General features: G+C 36.9%; 1 protein-coding gene across 3 annotated transcripts in view; it reads right to left on the bottom strand.

Moving 5' to 3' along the window:
* The window catches only part of ZNF385B (zinc finger protein 385B), a 283,963-nt gene that overhangs the window by 3,802 nt on the left and 256,281 nt on the right, over nucleotides 1–23,880 (bottom strand). For all 3 annotated transcript variants that reach the window (XM_087819738.1, XM_016225156.2, XM_087819739.1), the window contains 2 exons: nucleotides 14,648–14,810; nucleotides 38–283 (listed from right to left, as the gene is read on the bottom strand). In XM_087819738.1, the coding sequence (XP_087675864.1) occupies nucleotides 38–283; nucleotides 14,648–14,810 (409 nt within the window). The remainder of the gene's footprint in view (nucleotides 1–37; nucleotides 284–14,647; nucleotides 14,811–23,880) is intronic.

Here is a 23,880-nt window from a genome sequence, read left to right as displayed (position 1 = left end):
TATAAACATTATTTAAATCCCAACAGTAGCCGCTAACCTGTGTTGTGTGCCTCCAGCTGTGACAGGGAGTTCACAGCCACTTTGCATAGTGAACAGTAAAGCAATTTTTTGGCTTTTTCTTCTTCTGATTCAGAGACAGTACCAGGCGCTCCATTTGTGCTCTTGGAGGGAGAGGCGTCTGTTCCAGGTGGCAGGGGTGTTGTGCCAGATTTGAGGAGAAATGGGCCACCTTCAGAGCTTGAAGACTGACTGGAACTGTTGATTTTTAGCTTCCCTTTGTCTTCTAAGAGAGACACAGAGAGATGGTATTAAAGCCTCATGTAGCATATCAACACAGATAAATTGACATAAAGGAATTAAAAATAGGAATTTGATTTCAATATTCAGTTTTACCCTAGCACAGAGTTAAGTCCATTGAGTCTGATTAAAACAGAATTCCATGCCATCATTTTCCAAATCAAGTCACTCCAAAGTCATGATGACTTATGAAAAATGACTTCAGTCTCCCACTTGAAGCAGGTAACTTTCTATCTAATATCCTTGAGTTGTAAATTTTGCTCCAGGGAAGTCTTATATATATAGGAAAACCAGCTACCCTCCAATATGATTACACTATATGACAGTACCATGAAATAAGTCATTAGGCAATGGGAGTTTCATTTGATTACTCATGTTTTAATTAGGACATGAATATAAAGTTAAAATTCAAATTTTTACACCAAGTTAAAAATTTTAAGTTTGGGGTGTGGAGCAGAGAGGAGGGAAGAAACATGGTTTATTTGGGTTATGATTAGTTAAGTTTTGCTGTTCTTTGAATGGAAATGAAATTTATCTGAAATACAGGATGCAAAGATTCCATTATAGGTATTAACTACTGCCACTCTAAGTCAAATTTTAAATAATGAGTTTAACCATAAGCACAATATGAGGATTAATCAAATAATTTACAGTTATCTTGTCATTTTGATCATGCAGCTGCTAAATGCTTCTAATCCTCAGGGTCCATATGCAGTCTATATGAGGGGCCAGAGTGGCTTTAACTCTTGGGGGTGCATTTGCTATTCAAGATGGGCTCTGTTCAGTGGCTCCTCTGGGAAAGAAACTGGAACTTTTTAGGCAGCAGCAACATCCATCACAGGTTTAATCCTACTAGAGCTGGTGCTCTTAGAAAATGTCCAAAGATAGGCTAATAAACTCATTAAGAGAGGAAGGGAATTAAAACTGAAAATTTATTTGTTCATTGCCCTAGCTAATTTGGAACTCTGTACCCTGGGCCTGGATGGCCAAGAGGGCAGGTGTGACCGGGGAATAGCAACATGGCTGTGTGTCTGTTCTGCATATCAGGCAAACCAAAGCTTTCACACACATAAAAAATAAAAGATCACATTTCTACTTAATTGATTTAGGGGTCGGCAGGTGAATCCCATCCCTTTTTATACATTGGATCCATCCAGGTCAACACTAGATATAACAGGGCTTCTAAGGATTAATTCCAGGTTTGGGTGGTATTTAGAATAAGTGGATACCCAGGTCCCTTTTTATCTTTGGGTTCCACAGTCTATATTCCTTCCCAGCAACTTTATTAAAGCTTCAGAATACCATGAAGTCTGACGGAAAAGATCTTAGACATTCACTAAAATGACCAGTAGTAGGAGAGAAAAATAAAACCATCCTTCCTAAATGGTAATAGTGAGTAAATTAGATTGAAGATTATTTGAGGCCTGGAACTCTCTCATCTATAAGGATCCCTCTGATTGCAGTTGCAGAGCAATTTTATAGAACACACACAGTGACGTTATTCAGTAATCAGAATAATTATTCACTAATTTCATTCGCCCTCATGGAATTACTGTTTCTTGTGATGGAAACTTAAGTTATTGTATAACAAAATCTTTCCTTCGATCATTTCATAAAATATTTCATATAAATTTGACCTAAAGAATCTGACCTGTTTTAGTCACTTATTCATTCTCTTTCTTTTTCATATTACTATTTTAATGTCCCTTATATTGATCTACTTCATATATTCCTACATTTATAAAGAATTTTACAATTTATGAAGTGTTATCACTTACATTGCCTTATTACCCCTCACAGCAAACTTGTGAAATAGGTAGGGCTGCAAGTGAGAATTCCTTTCCTCAGGATGAGGGAACGCAATCTCGTGAAGATTAAATGATGTCCCCCAGGTTATTAGGTCGCATAAAGGAGCATGTTTTCTCTAGCTATTCACGGGCTATAGTGTATTAATCTACCTGCACAAAGGGAGGACTTCTATGCATTAACATGATAAAGGGCATACAACAGCCACCCAGAAAAGTGAAAAAGCTGTTGTGTTTTCTTTTAAAATTACAGTTTAGTTTTAAAGCATATTTCCCTTAACATTCAACAATTATCTGATTCTGGGAACATTGAGAAGATGAACAAAATTATACCTTTTTCTCTGCATCCCTATTCTAATAAAAATTAAACATTTCCTTTTTATACCTGTTTTTTCAAAAGAGGTCATTTATTCATTAACAAATGCATATTAACACTATGCTAGTTGCTGACAGTGTGCTAGACTGAAGAACATAGTAAATAAAGTAGGCACGGACTTTTAAAAAGTATCAGTTTAGCATGGGAAATGAGACAGTCATTCAGAGATCCCTAATTTATGATGGAAACTGGTAAGAGGCACGAGAGCATAGAGCGGGGAAATGATTACTTCTGGCTAGGAAAAAGACATTTGTCATGAAGAAAGTGGCATTTTGGCTGGGTTTTGAAGGTCAGATTTAGATAAGCACAGAATGGGGTGAAAAGCAGTGGGAACTGAATGGGTATAAGTGGAAGCGTGGGGAAATGCTTAGGTGTTAGAAAGCTTGGGGTCTGCTTGGTTAATACCTGATAGTTGAGCACAGATGATGGCAATGGGAGTAATGGGGGATATAATTATAAAGGTGGATTGAACCAGAAGGCAGAGAACACCTTAAAATCATTAAATTAGATACTCAGGGTAGCCATTTCCAGTTTAAAAAATATTAAGAGGTATGGTGTGTATAACATGATCTAACATTTAGATAAATTACATTTTAGTTTTTATCACCTAGATAGGCCAGAGTCTTAAGCTTTGAGAATATTAGGGAGACATTTTTTGACTGGGAATGTGTAAATGGTTCCATCATACTCAGGGAATTCTACCATTCAGTTGATACTAGCTAGTCAATAAGACAGATCCCCAGATCAAGAAAGTCGGTTATACAATCATATATTAAATTATGGCATTCTTTCTGGATGTATAAACTTATAAACTTCAAAGCCTAAATTTTTTATTTCTCATTTTAATTGCTTGATTTAAAAAAAATCAAAATCCATTATATTATTTCTCTTTCCTTACTAGCATTTTAAAGCCTCCTCATTTTGTGTATTAGAAAATTTAATTAATGTACTGTTTACTTCTGTTTTAATAAAGAGGCATGCCATCTGAAACTTCTGCTTAATATGAATTCCACTTTCAAGTGTTCCCTCACATGAAGCAGGGCTCTGACTGTCTTAATTATTTCCTGATTACTCAAACACCTTTTCAAAGGTTTTACCCTCCAGGATTTTGAAACAAAATTTGCTTAGCTACATCAGAATTGCCCTTTGTAACAGATACCCATAATTTATGCAGCCAAGTGAATTTAGTTCTTCAAAGTAGCCTTCTTGGGAGGTTCCACGTTAATTTACTTATTTTCCAAAGCTCTAAACATTTTTGAAAACCTCTTTTTTGGGAGCTGTTTTCATATCCAGTTGATAAACCATATGAAGGAATCAGTCTTCAGTGTTTTTTACTCCAGAAACTTTACTCAAATTAACCCACCCATTCATCAAACTGAGCACTATATAACCCAAATACAGCCTCAGAGGATTAATATGCTAACACAGAAGATAGAAAGAACATGCCCAAAGTCCTAAAACATTACACATTGGGCCAATCTAATGCTGGTGGTTCCTTCACATCCAGTGCCATGTTGTCATGCCTCACTCTAAATTCTGGAAAAATCTGTGTCTTTAAGCACAGTTGATCACTGGGAAGCTGGCTAATTCCTAATTAACTACATTTCCATCCAATTTTCATCTCTTGGCTTTTAGACTAATCCTGGAAGCAGTGAAAGTTGTCTGAGTTGAAGTGATTCTTCATGCATCAGATTCTGTATGTCCTTACCTTAAAAAAACAAAGAAGCTCACTTATTTTAAATAACTTAGGACCCATGAAAATCAGGTGACTAATTCGTAAGTTCAAAATGGTCTTATACTATAACTGTCTGCCAGGCTATGTATGATCCTGACTCAAGATGTCCCTGCTCTTTCCATTTGGATGCCTATGTCAGTCGCGTCCAATGATATGGCAGTAATCGCCCTCCTTGTCTGAGGTCAACTGCATGACAACTGCCCCACTGTCCCTTGTGTCACTTTGTTGGGGAACAGAAGCTGTCGGTCTCACACTCAGATAAAACAGTGGCACCTCCAAATATATCTCCATGTTGAAAGCTGGCACTGATATTAATGAACTTGTCACTCCTTTTTCCTTGCAATTATTATAAGAGTTTATTTGAGCCAAACAGGATTTGCCTGCACTTGTCACTTTTCTAAGGGAGCACAAAAGAGGGCTTGTTTGCTAGAGTTTGAATCTAATGAACAGCTTTCTCCTATTTTGTGTAGTTTTCCATTCATTTGACTTGTACAATATAGAAGTCATATTTCAACTTCTTCAGGTTGAGAAATGGCCCCCTTTCGATCTGTCACTGAGAGATGTGAAACAGTTATTTCTGAGGCAGCTTTATTATGGAAAATAACTAACTCACGCCACTCAAATCAAGTCCCTCAGGGAGAAGGTTCAGTAATGATTCAAAAGCCAGGAATAAGACTAAAAACTAATTTTCTAGGTGGAACGAGGAGCAGGTTCTTTCTCTTCTAACCGAATGGCCTTTACCAAGGAACCATAGGTTCACAACGTACAAGGAAAACACCTGAATTCTGCTCCTCCCACCTCTTCCCTCGCTGGATGGAGAGTTTAGGGTTTAGCTTTGATAGTCCAGGCAGAGGGAAATGCACACTGACAATGTGAGGGTCAGTCTGAGAGAATGAGGAAACAGTTTTTCTTCATCTAAAAAATGTATCTTTATTTAATACAGAAAATACAAAAAATTTACTGTCAGCCAACAAGCTATTGCCTCAGGATGTTCCAGGGGGGTAAGGATCACCCCTCACTCTATGCATCTAACTGGGTACTGCTTGCCCTAAGGAGACAGTGCAGACATTCAGGGGCTGGACTGCCCAGGTGTGAGAAAGCTACCAATCCTTTAGAACTATATTGTTAAAAGCTAGTCATACTTTTACATTGCTAATCTAGCATTTGTGCCTAGATTCAATCTGCTGCTTTATTACTAAGCTCTCAAAGCCATCTGTATATTGAAGACCTATAGGTTGAAGGAGAAAGTTTGCTGACCATAGAAAGTGATATTAATTTAAGAGGCCTGTGTCCCCAAAGGGGTCTGTCTGGGATTTCTCATCATGCTTGGTCCCTTAGGAATTTTGAGACATGAGGACTCATAACTGTGACTACAAGAGGACTGAGCAAGGAAGATATAGGACATCACATTACAGACTGTGAACCTCCCAACTACAATACAAAGCAAGAAGCTAAGAGGCTCTTTCCCATCTTACCTGTGGCTTGAGGTATATAAACCTCATCAAGTCATTAGAAGAAGTAATCATGCAAATACCATGTGGAGAATAGGGGTGGGAAATGCCAACCATAATCCTATCACACTAAACAGAAGTTTCTAACCTGGGGTCTGTGGACTCCTAAGGGACCCAGGAGTTCACAGGATCCATGAACGTGAATGGAAAATGTATCTTTATTTTCATTTATCTCTAAATGAAATTTAGCATTTCTTTCTATTATAATTGAAGGCAACAAACCATAGCAGCTTTAGGAGTACCTGTAACTTTGTCACCAAGAGAAATCAGAGATTTTCATTGGATATTACAATTGTCATGGAAAGCTTGAATACCATTTATGCTCATCAACTCTTCAAAATTATGGCAGATATTAGACCTATTGCTATATCTTAATGAATGCATTGTATTAATTACTGTATTGCTATATCATAACGAAATTGAAAACTATTTCAATGTAAGTGGTTTTCTTTATAAAACTACAAATTTTATTTTATGGATTTAAAAGTATTACTTTGAGACTAGGCTATAAAAAGAGGTGAAGAACCTCTGTATTTATGTCTATCACTTCATTCTGCCTTCATTTCTGTCCATAGCCATCATTTCGACCACATTCTTACCAATATCCTAAATTCCCTCCTTCATCCCCAAGTGTCCTTTCATTACGTGAGTTATTTAAACAGGGCAGCTTGTCACCAGTCAACTCCTGTGAAGTCCTGGTCCCTCTGATGAGAGGACTCTCATCTTTTCCCCCTCTACCTCCAAACTAGGGTCCTGGCTTGTGTGGCTAAACCAGGCAGAGAGAACTTAAATCCTCTGCCTAGGCCTCTTTTTCCTTCCCAGACAAGGTCAGCATCCCTTTCTTTTCACTCATCAAGCTTGTCATCCAATGTTCAATATCTATCTTTCCAGACATGCTTTCATGAGGGCAAGGCCCAGGTCCGCCTGACTCACTGTCACGTACCCAGTCCTAGCCTGATGCTGGATGTTCAGTGGGAATTCAGCAAATATATGCAAATAGATCCATGGATAAACCATTTTTAAACTTTCAATTTAATATAATTTGAAACTTTTGGATTTAATGTATTACATACATTTTCCACATTATTTTATTTACTTTAAAGCAGTATAATATTCTATTGGATACAAGTACTTTAAATTCCCTCGTACTGATCGTCTTGTTTACAGTTCTCATTAATACAAGTAATGCTGGGATGGAAATCTTCATGCAGAATGTTTTATTTTTCTCGCTTTGCATTTAGGATTATTTCCTTGGTATTAATTAACTGGTCTAGTGGAATGAATATTTTTTTGGTTCTTGATTTATCCTATGACATTATTTTCCAAAAAGGTTTTCTCAATTTAGGTTTTCTCAGAAATGGTTTTCTGAAATGCTTTAATATAAACAGAACATCTCATGATTTTTCAAAGTACTTTAAAAACTTTTGCTAGATATTAATTATTATGTCTTACAGGTTAGTCAAAGGATTGGGTAAAATTTTGGTTGAAAAAAATACAATAAATAACTTTTCCTAAACTCAAAATGTGGTACACTAATTTTCACATTGAATAAAAACATTTTATTTGTTAATAGAGAACTAAGAACAAAGATACTGTGCTAGGAAGACAGATTATTTTAATTGAATATGCATTTTGCTAGTTAAATGGGTAAAAATTATCCTAAGACTGACAAAAGTTCAAATATTGGGGAGCAAGGAATAAAATAATCTCTATTGAGACAAGAAATTCTAGTGTTTATGTCATGTCCTGTTGAAAGAAAATAAAGCACATATCTTTTAGAGGTTAAATAATTAACTGTGTACAAAAAATACCAAAAAATTGTACAGTAAGAAAAATTTTTACCATAACCTAGGAATAAAATGTACGGACTGACATGTTTCCCTCATTTACTGACATAAATGCCAGCAGGAACTTGTGGGGTGGGCAAGGGTGCGTTTCTCATTCGAATTACCTCATCCCCACCCCCACTCCTTTGATCTCAGGAGCCAGCCCTGGCTTCAGGAGGGCAGCTTCTCCGCATGAAGCACCCAATTTTCTCCTTCTACAAATGGAGACGTTTTAAACTGTCCCTTCTTCGATTACTGTAGCTGTATACAGAGCAGATTTTTTTACCTATGAGGTGGGGCATCTATCTCATTGAATATGAAGAAAAAGAGCCAGTGTCTTTTGTCCTGTCCATATTGTAGGGAGGGCACCAGAGCTTCCCCTATTCGACTCCACTTAATGAATTCATTTAATATGTGCTAACTATATGACTGCTAAGAACAGGATGAAGCACCAGGAGCTGCAGGGGCATGATGGATGAGATGCATTAAGAGTGAGTAAAAAGACATTTCGTCCATTGCACAGAAATGTGAGGAAGACCAAGAAGGTCCTTCTACATCTTTAAATGTTCCACTGGGAAAATCACGCTCATCGAGTCTTAATGTCCTGGAATGAAAACACAAGTGCCATAATTACTAAGAGACAATAAAAGAAGCATGTAAAGAAGAATGTAACTGCAGATCACTGTTGCATGGCAGCAAGGCATGAAATGATCGCAGAGTCTCGATAAGGTCAGGGTCTGGGGATTTCTTTGAACAAATGGTTATGTTTTATGGCTACCATCTATTGAGTCGTCTGCTAAGGGATAGGCACTGATCCAGGCACATTTATCAGCTCATTAATCCTGACAACAAACCTGGGAGGTAAGTATTAGTCCTCCCATTTTATAGATGGGGAAATAGAAGGTCAGTGAATGTGAGTTGGTCATGTGAGAAGTGGAGCCAATCTGACTTCAAGCTCATGCTGTTTTTACTATGCTATATGCAAAGTAGGTAAATATGGCACTCAAGAATCATACCTTGGTCAATATAACCATATCCAAAGCCACTCAAAACTTTAAAAAACCAACAAAACCAGTTGTAAAATAGGGCATATGGAAAGGGATAACACACTTTTCTGAGATATCAGACTTCTAGAAATATCACCTAGTGAAACATAATCTCAAGCCTTCAAAAAGCATGTGCAATAAAGTTCATGAACCTTCATCCAAAGGTAGCGTATCATGGTAGTGAACTTGAGGGACTGCCCTGGGGAGACTGGCCTTGAAACTATTTTCTATCTAAGTGACTCTGAGCCACTATTTCCTCTCTCTAAGTTTCACTTTCTAGCATCCACCAGAGGATTGTTATGATCATTAAATAAGGTAGTATATATAAAATATTTAGCACTTTAGTATCAGGCTACATAATGCTCATTCAGTTTCACATTAATTATTACTAGTACTGCTGTTAAGATTATATTTTGTATATAAGTCTAATAAGCTTGGATCTGTTTTTCTAGAATATGCTACATTAGGTGAGCATAATGAAAGATGAGAGCCAACCACCTTTCATTGATGGCAGCAAGAGACAGTTGAAATAAGATACCACAGAAGGACCAAAAAATCAAAACAAAAAACAAAAAACCCGGATTACTTCAATCATAGGCATTTTTACTATTATTTACATTTGCAAAGTTCTTTCATAATTATTTCATTTGTTCTATCCATCACTGCTGTGATGTGGGGATGGCACTGTTCATATTTCACAAATGAAAAAAGAGAGGCTCAGAATTTAATGCCTTCTCTGGGGTCATAGCCAGTCAAAAGAGCAAAGAGTACCACAGTCTATAGATGCGCTTGCTGTCCAATACAGTAGCCATGTGTGGCTACTTAAAATGAAATATTCAGCTCCTCAGTAGCATAAGCCACACTTCGTGTGAATAGCTATGTGTGGCTAATGGTACTCATGTTGGACAGCACAGATAATAGACCTTTTTTATTACCACAGAATGTTTAATTAGAGAGTGCTGCTTATAGAAATGGGAGCGCCAAACCATTACTGCATAATACCATGCCCGATGTCCATAACAGTGAACCTGATTTTCAAAGAAGTCAGGTAAGATGAAAATATTAGACACGATTCTATAAAAATTACTTTAAGCTTTATACTATAAAGCTAAATTTGTGTGACACTAGACTGTAAGCATAATCAGAATCGGGCCCAGAATCCCCCAAAATGCCTAGTACCAGTGCCCTTGCACATGGAATCTATGAATATTGATTGAGTAGTTCTATTTGATCATCCACCGATTTCAGGAAAACATGTCACTGTTAAGAGAATTCTTCCTGAAGCAAATAAGTGAAATGTCATAAAATGGAAGTAATAACCTTTATTAAAATTTCAAGGTCACTTATGGTTGTGCTGTTACAAAATTATTCAATGTGCTTATAAAGTCCTTTCATATTCCAAAATCTTTTAAATGCAGAAAAGTTTTTAATGGTGATATAAGCATGAAGGAGATATCCAAGATTTTGCTTTTTAGAATGGTTTATAACATATTCCTAGTAAATCATAAGTTAATAGGTCGTCAGTAAGTCATAAGACAGTTTTAACTTTCAGTTTACTCTCGTAGAGCAACAGTGGGTAACAGCTTTTAGAAGTGGAGAACCTAACAATAAATGCTCAGTATTATTTGGAAGCAAAATAAAAAAAGCTCAAAAGTTTCAGAAGTTAGTTTCCAGAGTATAACACACAATTAACTACCTAAGAATCTTCAGCCTTGCCTGGCAGGTTGCTGTGTCAAATTCAAGGTGGATGGGCGAAGATGGAGGCAGCTTCATTTTTTAAATTGACTTTGAAAGTCTTAATGATATATGTACATTTCATGAAAATATGAGCCTTGGTATAATGGTCTGTTCTCTTTAGACAGATGGGACTCAATTTATGTTCTACATGATTGTACCCCAGAATTTCATACTTAAGATGTTTGTCATAAATACAGTTAATCTATTATTTTATGAGGGATACTAAATCTCGGCCTCCTGGATTTGGATAGATGTCTGCCAAATTTATGATTGTGCCTCTCTATAAATGACAGATGCTGCCAAAGTGGAAAACTATCATTTTTTTCCTACTCAACAGCACAAGGTCCTGTTGTTGGAGACAGAAAGGGGGAAAGAGGCAGTTACGAAGACCTTGCTAGCTAATCGATGGAGTCCTGGGGCAGTCAGCGGAAATGAGAAGTTGTCATTTGGAAAACTTGGCCCCATTTGTAACAACACACAAAAAAATGCAAAACACACAGGGGAACCCATAAAAATAACGAGGCGAGGGTCTGCATTTGTATCCTTGGCAGAAAAACTCTTGGACAAAATTGAAAGTGCTCTTTCATAAGGCAACAGGGTGATTGTAAAAAGCTGAACTGCAGCCTTCCCAGGCGAATCATACTGATTCACTAGTTGATAACTGCTCTGGGTTCACACCCAAGAGATTGCCACCAGGCAGAAGGATAGTATACTGAACACTGAAATGGGCTGTTTTGAGGTATCCTGTCCTCTTCCTCCTTCTGTCTTTTCTGACATTGTCATCTCACAGTCTGCACAGTATGGTCATGGGTGTGGGATAAATAAAACGATCTCCATGTCCCCAGTGGGAATATTTTAGATGGACTGATTCAAAAGGCTACTGAAAATTTGAACAGTGTTTAGGACAACACAACTGGATACCTTGGGAGGCCGTTCAAGGCTCCTGCCATATTGGGGATGCCCCTCCCAGTGTTGACCTCTGTCTCAGTCAGAATATTTGGCTTAGCCACATAACATCTACAATTGTCAAGCTAGAGCTTTGAGAACATTTGTCATTTACCTCAAATGAGTGTTTTCATTCAAACTTGTCCTTGAAAGGATCTGTGAGTTCTAAAGCTTTGCTCTATTAGTTAAATGCTACAGACAACATACTGCATAGGAACGAAAGATTATCAATAAAACAAAGCCTTAATGGCCCTTTCAATGCCATAGCTCCTACTGAAAAATATCAACAGTCAGCAAGTAATTTAAAAGTAATACATGGTCCTACTCACTAATTCATTAAAAAGTGGTCTGACTTTGCCCATTGGGATACTCGTATTTTCTCCCCCAAATCAGAGAGATGTTTAGAAGTAATGGGAAAATGGAAAATGCATGGAACAGGGAGCTCTGGGTTCCTGCTCTGACTCTCCTTGGCTATGAGTTATGAACCTCAAACAGGCCACTTAATCCTTCCAAGACCCCAGGTTCTTCACTGCTACCATATTTTTGGGAGCAACTTGAAGGTGATAACTATTTTTTTTTTTTTTTTGTATTCCAAATATCCAACACAATAAAAACACACACGCTAGGTTAGAAGTTCTTTGATGGCAAGAAAATATCTTTCTGTTCACTGTTAAACCCCTGAATCTGGCAAAATATACAGATATACTATACTATGTAGTGTAGTAATATGTTTGTTCAGTGAGTAAATGGATATAAAGTTTGTAGTATGAATCGGTAAAAGATGAGTGCTAATTTCAGCCCTACCAGTTACAGGGTTGGTGAGAGGGTCATATGAAAACATATACGTGACTGGATTTTATAAACGGAACAAATTTAAGGTGTTCCTACTGTTGTATTTCAAGCAGAACATGCTGGTTTCATCATCTTTGCTCTTAACTGCATTTGTAAAAATATCTGTAGTATTTTAATCATTCCATTGGCTTTTGTTTATTTAGACAGCAACTGATTAAAGGCTGTTTAGCTCTAAAGAGCTTTATACACTTTGAAGAACTAGAAATGTATTTTTCCCCCAGCTTGGTATCTAATTAATTTTTAAAAAAATATCTACTGCTAAAGACTAGACATATGGACCATTAGGTTATCACAATATTTTATTATTTTCGAGAAAAAAGGTTTTTCCAAGGCACTTCTTTTGAACTTGTTATGAGTGGTTAAGTGCTGTCACAAAAGAACATTCAATTTGATGTATGGGGCGTATTATCACAGGGAGGTGTATTGTCATATGGCATTATGACACTTGAACTCCAGGGAGAAATTTGGGTAAAGTGTCTGGCCAATATGTTCTCACCATCTTCCTAAAGCTGCCTAATGCTTGCTGTGTTTTGACCCCAATTCTCCCAAAGCACATTTCTCCTCCCTTCCATGTTTTGAACTCCCATTAATGTGTCATTAAAAGTTGGGATAGATCCTTGGAGACCATAAAGTCATTTCTTTGGATTTTACATTTAATTCTACCCAACTTCTAAAAAGTGAATAGGACAGCTGTTCTTACTTAACTGCATTTAATGAAACATATTTTTTTCCTAATCAAGTGCATAATTCAGGTAATAAAATATTTGACAAAGTATTGTTTCATAGAACCAACAATATCCTATAAAAAAGAAAACCAGGCAGGAAATCAGGAGATGATGAATCCTGTTCTTCCAAACACTGGGCAACCTCTAGCAAATAACTACCACAATGGGGTCTGGACTCAGTTTGCTATTTTTTAAACTGGAGATAACATTTCCTAATATCTGATCAATCTGGGTTAAAAATTCATTAGATAATATGTGTAAAAGGCTCTGTTCTTTAAAAAGGAAGAAGTGTGATATAATCAGTATTTATTTATTACCTATCCATTAGATAACATAATTCAGTGATTCTATAACATAAAGAAAAAAAACCCTTTATTACCAAATTTGGGTTAGCTTACTCCTTCTAGGCTGCAGAGCTTTTGGAACCAGCATTGATGTGACCTAATTAATAATGGTCTCTTCTTACATAGTCTCTGTCTGATGAGGCTTTTCTGAACCTTCCTCTTACCGCAATGGATTTGTACTCTAAACGCCCTGGGCACCCACAGGAAAACATTCTAAGTCTCTTCCTTAAAACCTACAGTGATTTGAGCCCTGCCTGGCTGGTTGGCTCAGCTGGTTAGAGTGTCATCAAGATATGCCAAGGCTTCGGGTTCGATCCCTGGTCAGGGCACATACAAAAATCAACCAATGAATGCATAAATAAGTGGAACAATAAATCGATCTCTGTCTGTCTGTCTGTTTCCCTCCCTCTCTCAAATCAATAAATAATAATAAAAAAATCTATAATGACTTGAAGGGAATCAGAAGAGAAGTGTGTGTGTGTGTGTGTGTGTGTGTGTGTGTGTGTGTGTGTATGTGTTTCCAACATCAGAGAGGTCCCTAAAGAGAGAGGCAAACAGAAAGGGATATATTCTCTTAGTCTCCTTTAATAGACACTGGTCCTCAACTACTCACTAAAACAAGATGACTCATCCATCTTGGGCCCTGAGGGGCAGATGCAAGTGCGTGAAAGCCTATTAAACATCCAATTTCATGGTGTACATGCTAGAAAAATGAATTTTTTCTCTTCTATTCTGAATCATTTAGTTTGAACTGACTCAGAAAATCTGCTGACTCACTGGGACTGTGAAATATAGACTCTTCTTAAAAGGTACTTCCACTAGTAGCCCATTTCTAACTCCAAAAGTTCTTCTGTTAGTTAATTCATTACTTTGTAAATAGTTCTCTTAAACTCGTTGAATTCATTTGTAACTCTGAGGGGAACTCTACAAAGATCTTCAAAAATCAAAATCTTTTGTTATTGAACACATTTTCAGATTCATTTAATTAACACCACTCTCTCAGAAAACACCATTTTGCCCCTCCATTCCCCTTCATTGCAGTAAAGGAACACGAAAACATCTATTGTACACAAGTTTAAAAATTCTTTCACTAAAAAAGTTTATAGTAAAAACCAAACATAAAATGAATATAACGGAATAATAAAGTCAGTATTTTAGATCCATTTCTTGATTTTTGTCTAAACACATTGTGACCGAGTAGCCCATATATACATATATATATATATTACACACACATATATACTTAAATGTATATATTTAACAACATGGAATGGTAACATATCAAATGCATAGATTCCATGCAAACACATAACCTCCTGTGAAGGAAACATATTAATATTATAAAAACAAATCATGGAGAAAACATGCAACGGCTGAGAGGAGGAGAGGGTTGGGGCAGGGGACCAGGAGGAACACAAAGAATGTAAAGAACAAAAAGGGTCATTGACCTGATTTGTCAGAGCTGTTGCCTGTGAGTGGAGTGATGGAGCAGCTGAGATTAGCCTTTGCGCTGTCCTTGGAAGGAACCATTTTGGGTTTATTTTTCGTTGCCTCTAGTGCTTTGACCTTCTTGGCATGTTTACTTCCTTTGTAGTGGGCCTCGGCCTGGCTCTACAAAGGAGAACAAATCAGGCTCATTTTTTTGCTACTTACAAACACCACAATGGATGGTCATGCAGGAAAAAATACATTCAATCATATGCAACATGGACATTTACCACTCAGCACTCAGCTATGTCTGGCATTTAATGACGTGGTAGAGCCGTATCTAAGACGTTTTTGCATATCGAAGCTTTCACTACAACACAGAGGACCTGTGTCTTTGAAAACCAGAGGACAACAGGGCCAGGGCAAAATTGTGACGAAGGTAGGCTTTGTCCTCAGTGCCTTCTACCGCTGTCCGTTGGGTGTCCTACCCAGGCATGTCCTTCCACAACCATTTCATTTTGCCTCCTTCAGCTGAAAACCTGCCTGCCCTGAACCCACTTTCTTCTGGACTGAGCTCTGAGAACAAGTGATGTAACAAAGCAACCTGCTAGTGAGTGGAGGTGGCACTGCATTTGGAAGTCATCTCCATGTGTTTCATGCAACTTTTTATTTTTCATGATCCCAGTTCTAACAATAGATGATGTAAACCACAAAGGGGACAGGGACGATCCTTGTTTCTGATCTCAGATGTGATTCTGAAGTCAAAGCAGTTATTGCTACATTCATACATACACAAGGCATGGGTACAACTGTGACTTCAGTATTAGGTCAAAAGGAAAAAAAGAGATCAAGACAAGTGACTACTAAAAACCTTTAAAAGACAAAAACAAGTTACAGCAAAACAAGAAAACATTTAGTCAACTTATTGACATTTGGAAAACTCCTCTCTGACTAAAGAACAAGGATTTTATTTTTTTGGCTCCAAGTACTAATGTACATATTAATGAAAGAATAAGTATATTCACTTCGATTTCATTTTGAATGACCCTGAAAATATAAACATCCACTTGGTGAAAAAAAGTTTAACATACCTTATATGGCATATTAGCTTACTTTTAAAGATGAAATGGATGATAAAACCGTCATACAAAATGAGTTTTTGTGAGAGAATTTCTAAAGTAGTAACTATTTTTACATCAATTCTCCATATATAACTGTATGTGTTGAAGATGATTATACCAATGTTTCCATTCAGTTTCCTCAGCAAGCACAATATAGGTGGTGTGTGTGCATGTTTGTGTGTGTATCTGTACAGGTAGGTAGACAGAATTAACAATGGACAGAATGAGCCAGGTTATAATTCTATGTTTCAACAAAAGATATATGCATCATTTTCCTAGCATATAATCCCTCTCACCCAAGGTCAGTGCCCTTGTATTGACTGTACACAGTCCCTAACTTCCTGAATATCGATTTGTAACTGTTTTAGATCATCATTGACTTGTGATTGTTCTTAGTTGGTGTGCTCAGGAACTTCTCATTAGGTACTCTGTTGAGTTGGAAAAAATCCCAAGGGAGGAGAAAAGGAGTAACATTATTTTAAGTCTTATTTATTAGCAACCAAGAATGTTTAAATCCAGCTAATGTAGCTGGGTAGATATAAATTAAGAAAGTATACAAATAAAAATTTAAAAATTGATAATATGTAGTTATAATAATAATGACTAATAATATTAAGCCTTTGCCAAACATAGTTCTAAATGTATTGCATGTATTAGCTCATTTAATCATCATAACACCCTGTAAGGTAGGATTATTAGCACTTTACAAATAAAAAAGTGGGCACAGAGAGGTTAAATAACTTACCAGAAGTCACACAGGTAGGTGTAGAAGCCATTTTGCAGATTCAAATGCTTATGTGTGCATCCCTATTTAACTATATATCCATACACGATACATATACATACTCCCACTAATATCACATTATAACTTTATTAGAAGTAAAAACTACACAAAAAGAAAGCACACTTTTAGGTATATAACAATTTCACCTCCTCTTTCCAACTATACTAAATAGTGAGATGCTACATTAGCGTCCTTTGGCTAAAGGAGCTTATGGTTCTCAAAATAAAACCTCCTAGCACAAGATAAGCAGAGTGTCACTTCCTCACTACTATTTCCTGGCATCAGTGTAGAAAGTTAACAGCATCAATTAGCACTTGGGACAAAGATCCAACTAAGTGACACCTCGCTGGATGCCAAGATGGAAAGAACTGTCTCTCGCCATGATCCACCTTCCCTTTGAGTTCTGGGGCATGGAGAGAAGTGTAACAAGGGTTCTTAGCTTCTACTGATCATTGTTTGGGAAAGATCATGGAATAAAGACGGTGGCAGTCACCACTCACTCACTCACCCCTGGCATCCTCCCAATTCCCCTGCGATATTCTTGGTAGTAGCACTTTGCTATCCTTAGTACTGTATCTGAGGCAGTGTCAACAGCTTCTAAGTCCCTGGCAAATCTTCAAGAGAAACTGAGACGTGGTTAATTAGTAACATGATTAGCCTGACTTCATTATCTAGGAATCTCCTTATTTGGGAAGTGAGAGGAACAAGGACAAGAGCCAGAAAACCCATGAGTCAGGCAACTCAATCAAGCCCAGTCAACAGTGGCTCTTGTATCACTTCTAAGAGACCTGGTTGACCAAAATAATTTACTTTACACCTCAATGGCTAGTCAGCAGACACATATTTGTCTAGCACCAATGGCTTGCTTTCTGCTTCCCCGCCAAAAGTGCTACTGTGCTCCCAAACAGAGTGATAAAAAACACCTCTTGCCAAGAATTGCCAGAATTAGAGAGTTGCCTAAACCACCATTCTGACCTCCATACAACGTTCAGTGGTATCTAGAGTCTCCTCTCAGAGGTCACTCTGGTAACTACCCACCACTCACTGGTAGAGAAATAGCTTCCATTCTTCTCCATATTTGTTGCTAAAGCCATTCATTTCCCCAAATGCTCTACATCTTTCAGAACCCTATTGGGCCAAACAAAAGAGATAAATAATGAGATAATGTATTGCTTTAAAAATCAAAATGTAGTAATGAGAAATTCTAAAATTCACTGTGCTCTCATTTCTGGTTTTCACCTTATTTCTAATTTGTGCTTCAGAGAAGTGGCTAGGATCTTGAAACATGATGTTATAAATGTGTTCACTTTGTAGAGGAATTCATAAAGTGGTTGGGGAAGGTCAATGTCATCAGAGAAAGTCCTCAACTATTTATTTACCAATTAAACCAATTTCTTTTCTTTTCTCTCTCTTTTTTTTTTTTTGCATTTCAAAAAGTAATTAGAACTATTCCCTTAATTAAAGGAAGTTCATCATTAAAACTATTGGCATCTTTTATTCTGAGACAGATTTCAATGTGTTAAGCAGTGTTATATGGGAAACGGCAGAGGTCAGTTAATTTTTAGAAAAACTCTATACACTAAAATGCCAAATATAGCAGATGTCAAGTGAACTAACATAAAAAGGAGCGAAACTAACAAGGGGAAAACCTAATTACTTATTCCACAAAGGATTATTTAGCACCTGCCGTGTGCTAGACATTGTGAAAGATTAAAAGCAAAGACCCCGACTTGCAAGAATGGGAGCTGGACGGAAAGACATGCATGCAAATAACTAGAGCCCAAAGCCCAGGGTGCGCTGTAAAACGGGAGGTGCGGGGCAGCAAAGCGTTGTGGGCGTCAGAGCAGAGGCAAATCTCTTCAGATTGCAGGGGATCACGAAAGCTGCATAAAAAAGGGATGTGAGAGCTGTGCCCTGCTCTGGGGACAGAGCTCTGAAGTGGCAGCGTGGACGGGGAGGTATTTCAGGCAAAGGGAACAGAATGTGTGAGGGCCGTGAGGGCCCGTGAACTGCGCAATGTTCCCTAAGCACACCCGCTTTTCTGAGTCACTAGAACACAGAGAGATAAAAGGATCAACAGGGAAGGGCTGCTATGTTGTGCTACCTCAAAACTTATCTTCTGTAAAATGAAAGACATAACAGTTCTAAAATTTTAAAAAAAGTTATATTGTAGGCATCTTGTACAGATGGTTATGAAGAGGTTGCCTTTTTCTTTTGTTTTAGGCCAAGAGTCCATGAGATGCTCTGGGCAGACCCCCAGCCTGTTTGTGGGCTTGCTTCTTTTATTATTTTAAATATGTTTTTATTGATTTCAGAGAGAGGAAGGGAGAGTGAGACAGAAACATCAATGATGAGAGAGTCACCAACTGTCTGCCCGCCCCCTGCACAACCCCCAGCAGGAACCAAGCCCACGACCCAGGCATGTGCCCCAACTGGGAATTGAACCATGACCTCCTGGTTCATGGGTCAGTGCTCAACCACTGAGCCATGCTGCTGGGCAAAGATGTTGCTTTTACATCACAAATTTTATCCTGTGCTCTAAATTATAATCCAATATTAAAAGAACAAATTATTTATATTGAAGCTTTCATAATTATTTGAGATAAAAGCCTGGCATTTGAAATACTATAGTTAAACCTATTAAGAAACAACTAAAGATTACTGAGTAATAGCTAGATAATTACTTGAATCTTTTGTTAACATGAGACTGTTTCTAACTATTAAAATGCTCTTTGCTATACTTGTTGCACTGACAAGACTACACATTCTCAGAGACAAAGCTACAAACAAGATGCACTCAGGAGCAAGGCTTACTTAACCCAGAGCCTGCTAGTAAGTCTTTGTGCTGATATTTACAATGGTAAGGCCTGCAATATCAGTAACCACATACTCCTGGCTTTGATATTCACTTCACTCACTCTTTATCTACTGTGATGGGTTGAACAAGAAGTCTAGACAAAATTATAACCATTAGGAGATTTTTTAGCTTAAAAAGCTATAATTTCTTTGCTAATTTCTAATTTTTAGCTAAGTGAAACACTCCAGGTTTCAATGGCCTGTCCAGAGTCACTACACTGTGTAACTCTCTGGGGGTAGGGGGCACTCACATATATAATTCAGTGTGGATGGTGTCTTCTGACTCTTGCAAGGCCATCATTCTGGCTATGGCATGCCATATCTACTTGCTTTATGGTATACAGGGTGTCCCCCCCAAAATGTATACACACTTTAACAGCTGATAGCTCAATTTTGAAAATAAAATGTATTTTAATAAACACTGCCTTTATAATTATTCAAAGTGTGTGTGTGTGTGTGTGTGTGTGTGTATGTATATATATGTCTTCACATACTTGGGACTCCCTACATATGTAAAAAAGCTCATCAATTCCAAATATTTCTATATCACTAAAGACAAAAGTGGTAGCGTCTAGGAAGAAAATGACGTACACTCTAGACTACTAATTTAGGGCCTAATTTAGATTTTATCAACTATCGCAAGACAGAAGTCAAGTTTTGGAGCTGGAACTAATTTAAGATGCCACTACTTGAATACATGAGCATTGTATTATATTCATTCACATTATACATTCCATGTAGGCAAATTAACTCATTCCTTAAAACACTAAGCTCTTTAAGAGGGCTTCCGGTTAATATTCCCAATGTCGCCTCTTAGTCAGCTAAGAGTCTTGATGCTCATGTTTCCGGTGCACAATTCACTGGTGAAAGTACTACACACATGGGAACATGGAGAAACTATAGATGGACCTAACAACTATGACAGAATTTACATGAAGAATTAGAAAAACACTGACGTTTGAGTTTAAAATCATATGGAATACAGCAAAAAGTGACTTTAAAAAAAGTGCTTTTGAAAAATCAAATTGTTTCTTGTCGAGTTCTGAGTGATCAAAATTTGATCTCGTACCCCGATGTTCACAGCAGCACAGTTTATAATAGCTAAGATCTGGAAACAGCCCGAGTGCCCATCAGTAGATGAGTGGATAAAAAAGCTGTGGGACGTTTACACCATGGAATACTACGCAGCTGTAAAGAAGAAGGATCTCGTACCCTTTGGGACAGTACGGAAGGACCTGGAGAATATTATGCTAAGTGAAATAAGCCAGGCAGTGAAAGACAAATATCACATGATTTCACTTATACGTGGAATCTAAAGAACTTAATAAACTGATGAACAGAATAGATTCAATGACATGGAAGCATAGATGAGACTGAGGAATGTCAGAGGGATGGAGCAGGGCGGGTGGGTGGAGGGGGAGAGAGTAACCAGAGAATTTATATGCAGATATGCACAACCCAAGGACACGGACAACTGTGGGAAGAGGGACTGGGGAGGGGGAAGGAATGGGGTGGAACGGGTCACTGGGGAGAAAAAGGGACATCTGTAATATTTTAAACAATAATAAAACTTAAAAAAAAAAATTTGATCTCATTTTCCCAGTGAGTTTTATATTTTAATTATGTGAAGGTGGAATCTTAATTTTAGGAGATTTCCAGCAATCTAAGATTCTTCCTCTGGATATCCAAACATATATCCTATGTTTCCCATTTAGAATTGAGTAGAGCAGGGCAGGGCAAAAAAGAGAGTTATTTGAACTTGGCTACTATCTGAGCCACAAAGTCTTTCATTTGTTCAATTCTGCTCTCTACTTCTGTTCTCTCATTTTCAAATTAGGCCATAATTTTTAAAAAAAGTTTATTGATTTTTTTTTTTTTTTTTTTAAGAGAGAAAGAGAGACCCAGAGAGAAACACTGTTCCATTTATTTATGCATTCATTGGTTGCTTCTTGTATGTGCTCTGACTGGGGATCGAACCTGCAACCTTGGTGTATTGCAGGGCTGGGGAACCTTTTATCTGCAAAGGGCCATTTGGATATTTATAACATCATTCTCGGGCCATACAGAATTATCAACTTAAAAATTAGCCTGCTATATTTAGTCAAATATTTAATGAACTCACCCCTAATGTGACGGCTGGAACTGCTTGTCTTTGGTGAGGCTTTGGCAGGACCAGACCAAATGGTTTCTCGGGCAGTGTACAGCCCGAGGGCCGGACATTCCTCCCTTGGTGTACTGGGACCATGTTCTAACCAACTGAGCTACCTGGCCAGGGCCAATTAGGCCATAATTTAAAATTATATCCTTTAAAAAACTATATCTATAAAGGTAAACTTCACCTGAGAATTTTAATATCTTAATTCTACTTATGAATACTGTCAATTATAGAGATCATGTTTTGAAAATAACTTTTCCTCCTTCTAAGTTAATGGAAATAAGCTTATGTGATTTTTTTCAGTGTAGATAATAGATAATGAGTTTTATTTAATAAAATTTCTTTGACATCGCCACAATTTAGTTAAGAATGCAGCAAAAAGTATCTGATGTGCATATCCTAAGAAATAAGACTGCTCACTTCTTCATTTTACATTATATTAGATTTTTTTTGAAAGACATATTTACTTTATCTTCTGGGTTGGGGGTAAATGTCTGTGTCAATTTAATGATAAATGTTTGTGTAAAGTCCTAGTATGCGCACTAGAGTTTAACTGAGGCAAAGTGAAGCAAATGAACCCTGGAGAAATATGCCCTTAATCTTTCTCCCAAATCATAGGGGAGTGATCGTGAACTCCACCCAGAATGACTTGACAAGCTAGATTCCCTACGTTATGAGGCCCAAAGTGGGAAAATTAGTGCTCTGTACACTAACATGATCTTGATTATGAAATAATGGGAGCATTTATAATTTATTAAAATATCTAATTTTCCTCAAAGAATTATGCATTTGGGAACCTAACCTGTTCAAACTTCTAAATCTTAGAATTTTTATGAAGCATATGGATGTCATCTTTTATTTTTATAATACATTATAAAACATTAAGGATTTGTTAATAATTACTCGATTTTCTTGAGTCATTTATTTCATGATTTTCCCTAAAGTATTTAAAAGTAACAATTATCTACCTCTCTTAAATTAATTTCACATTTTATATTAAACTTGGAAATTTTAGTTAATAATTCCCAACTATTTAAGAGTTTATAGTGATTTCAGTTATATCCCAAATTTCTAATGTGTTTGAGAGTGTTGCTATCTTTCAGTGGGGAAATGGATTGCCATTGTGTGCTGTGTAAGAGCAATTATTGCCACTCAGTGATAAGTAATGCAATATAATTCAAGTCTATGCATTAAAGCTGTGACTACAGCTAACTAATTCAAGTCTTCTGATCGTCTTTTAAATTAGGCTCCCGGGCTTCAACATATTAATTTTTAATCAGGCTAGAAGGTAGTACCTTAACTTCCATTTCCATATTAAAGAAATTTACATGAATGATACAAAATAAATCTAAAATTAGAATTTGCTTTGTGTCTCCTAATATTTGATATATAATATCCCTAATATAGACTAAAGTGGCAAAGTAACTTTGAAAGTGCAATGCTTAGAAAACTGGTTAAAAATGGCTTTAGTAAATTTTATATATGTCTAATATATTATTTATTTATCATTATTCATCTGAAAACCTAACAATTAGGTTTTTGTAAATCTCATACTCCAATGCCCTAGACTAATTTTTAAAACCCAGCAAATATTTGATAATTCAAAATTAAGTAAATTACGTAAATGTAAAGATTAGTACAATATCCTTTCAAAACATACAAATATAAATAACAGAAAATAAAGAAACTACATTTATACTAGTTACCTAACCAACCTGGGTCATGTCCTTACACTAAAGTACCAGATTAAACTAGAACTTTTCATTCCAGATTAATCTCACATATAAGAGACTGGTCTACTGGAAGCAAAACTAAAATAAAATGCCCATAACTTTGAATCAGCCATAAATACCAAACTATTTCAATGTAATCAGTGAAATGTTAAGTGGACTTCCAGTGTCTGATTCTGGTGATATTGTCTAAAAGTTCTACTCACCAATAACAGTCATGACAAAGGTGGTTCACATACAGTATGATCCATGTGAATGCTGTCTTATTCATCTTTGAGTCTTCTGAAGCACCTGTTACATGGTACATACTCAAAAAAGGGTTGGTGAATTGTATATAATATATATGGGACAGAGTAGGAATAATCTTCTAAAAGTAAGAATTTAATGCTGAGGGTCTGTCCATTTATTCTTTGATTCAACAAATATTTATTAAATACCTATTATGTTCCAGGCATCATCCTATGTGTTGTGGGATGCAGGTCTAGTAAAACTTACATTCTAGCATGGGGAGATAAGTAATAAAATATCAATTTACATATATTTTATATAGTAAGTGCTCAGTGATAAGTGATACCTTTATGAATATGTTAGGTGGTGCTACCAAAAA

This window comes from Miniopterus natalensis, chromosome 8 (genome assembly GCF_054644295.1).
Source record: "Miniopterus natalensis isolate mMinNat1 chromosome 8, mMinNat1.hap1, whole genome shotgun sequence".
In the NCBI taxonomy this organism is placed as follows: Eukaryota; Metazoa; Chordata; class Mammalia; order Chiroptera; family Miniopteridae; genus Miniopterus; species Miniopterus natalensis.
Note: the sequence above shows the minus strand (reverse complement) of the source record. Positions and strands in the feature narration are given on the sequence as shown.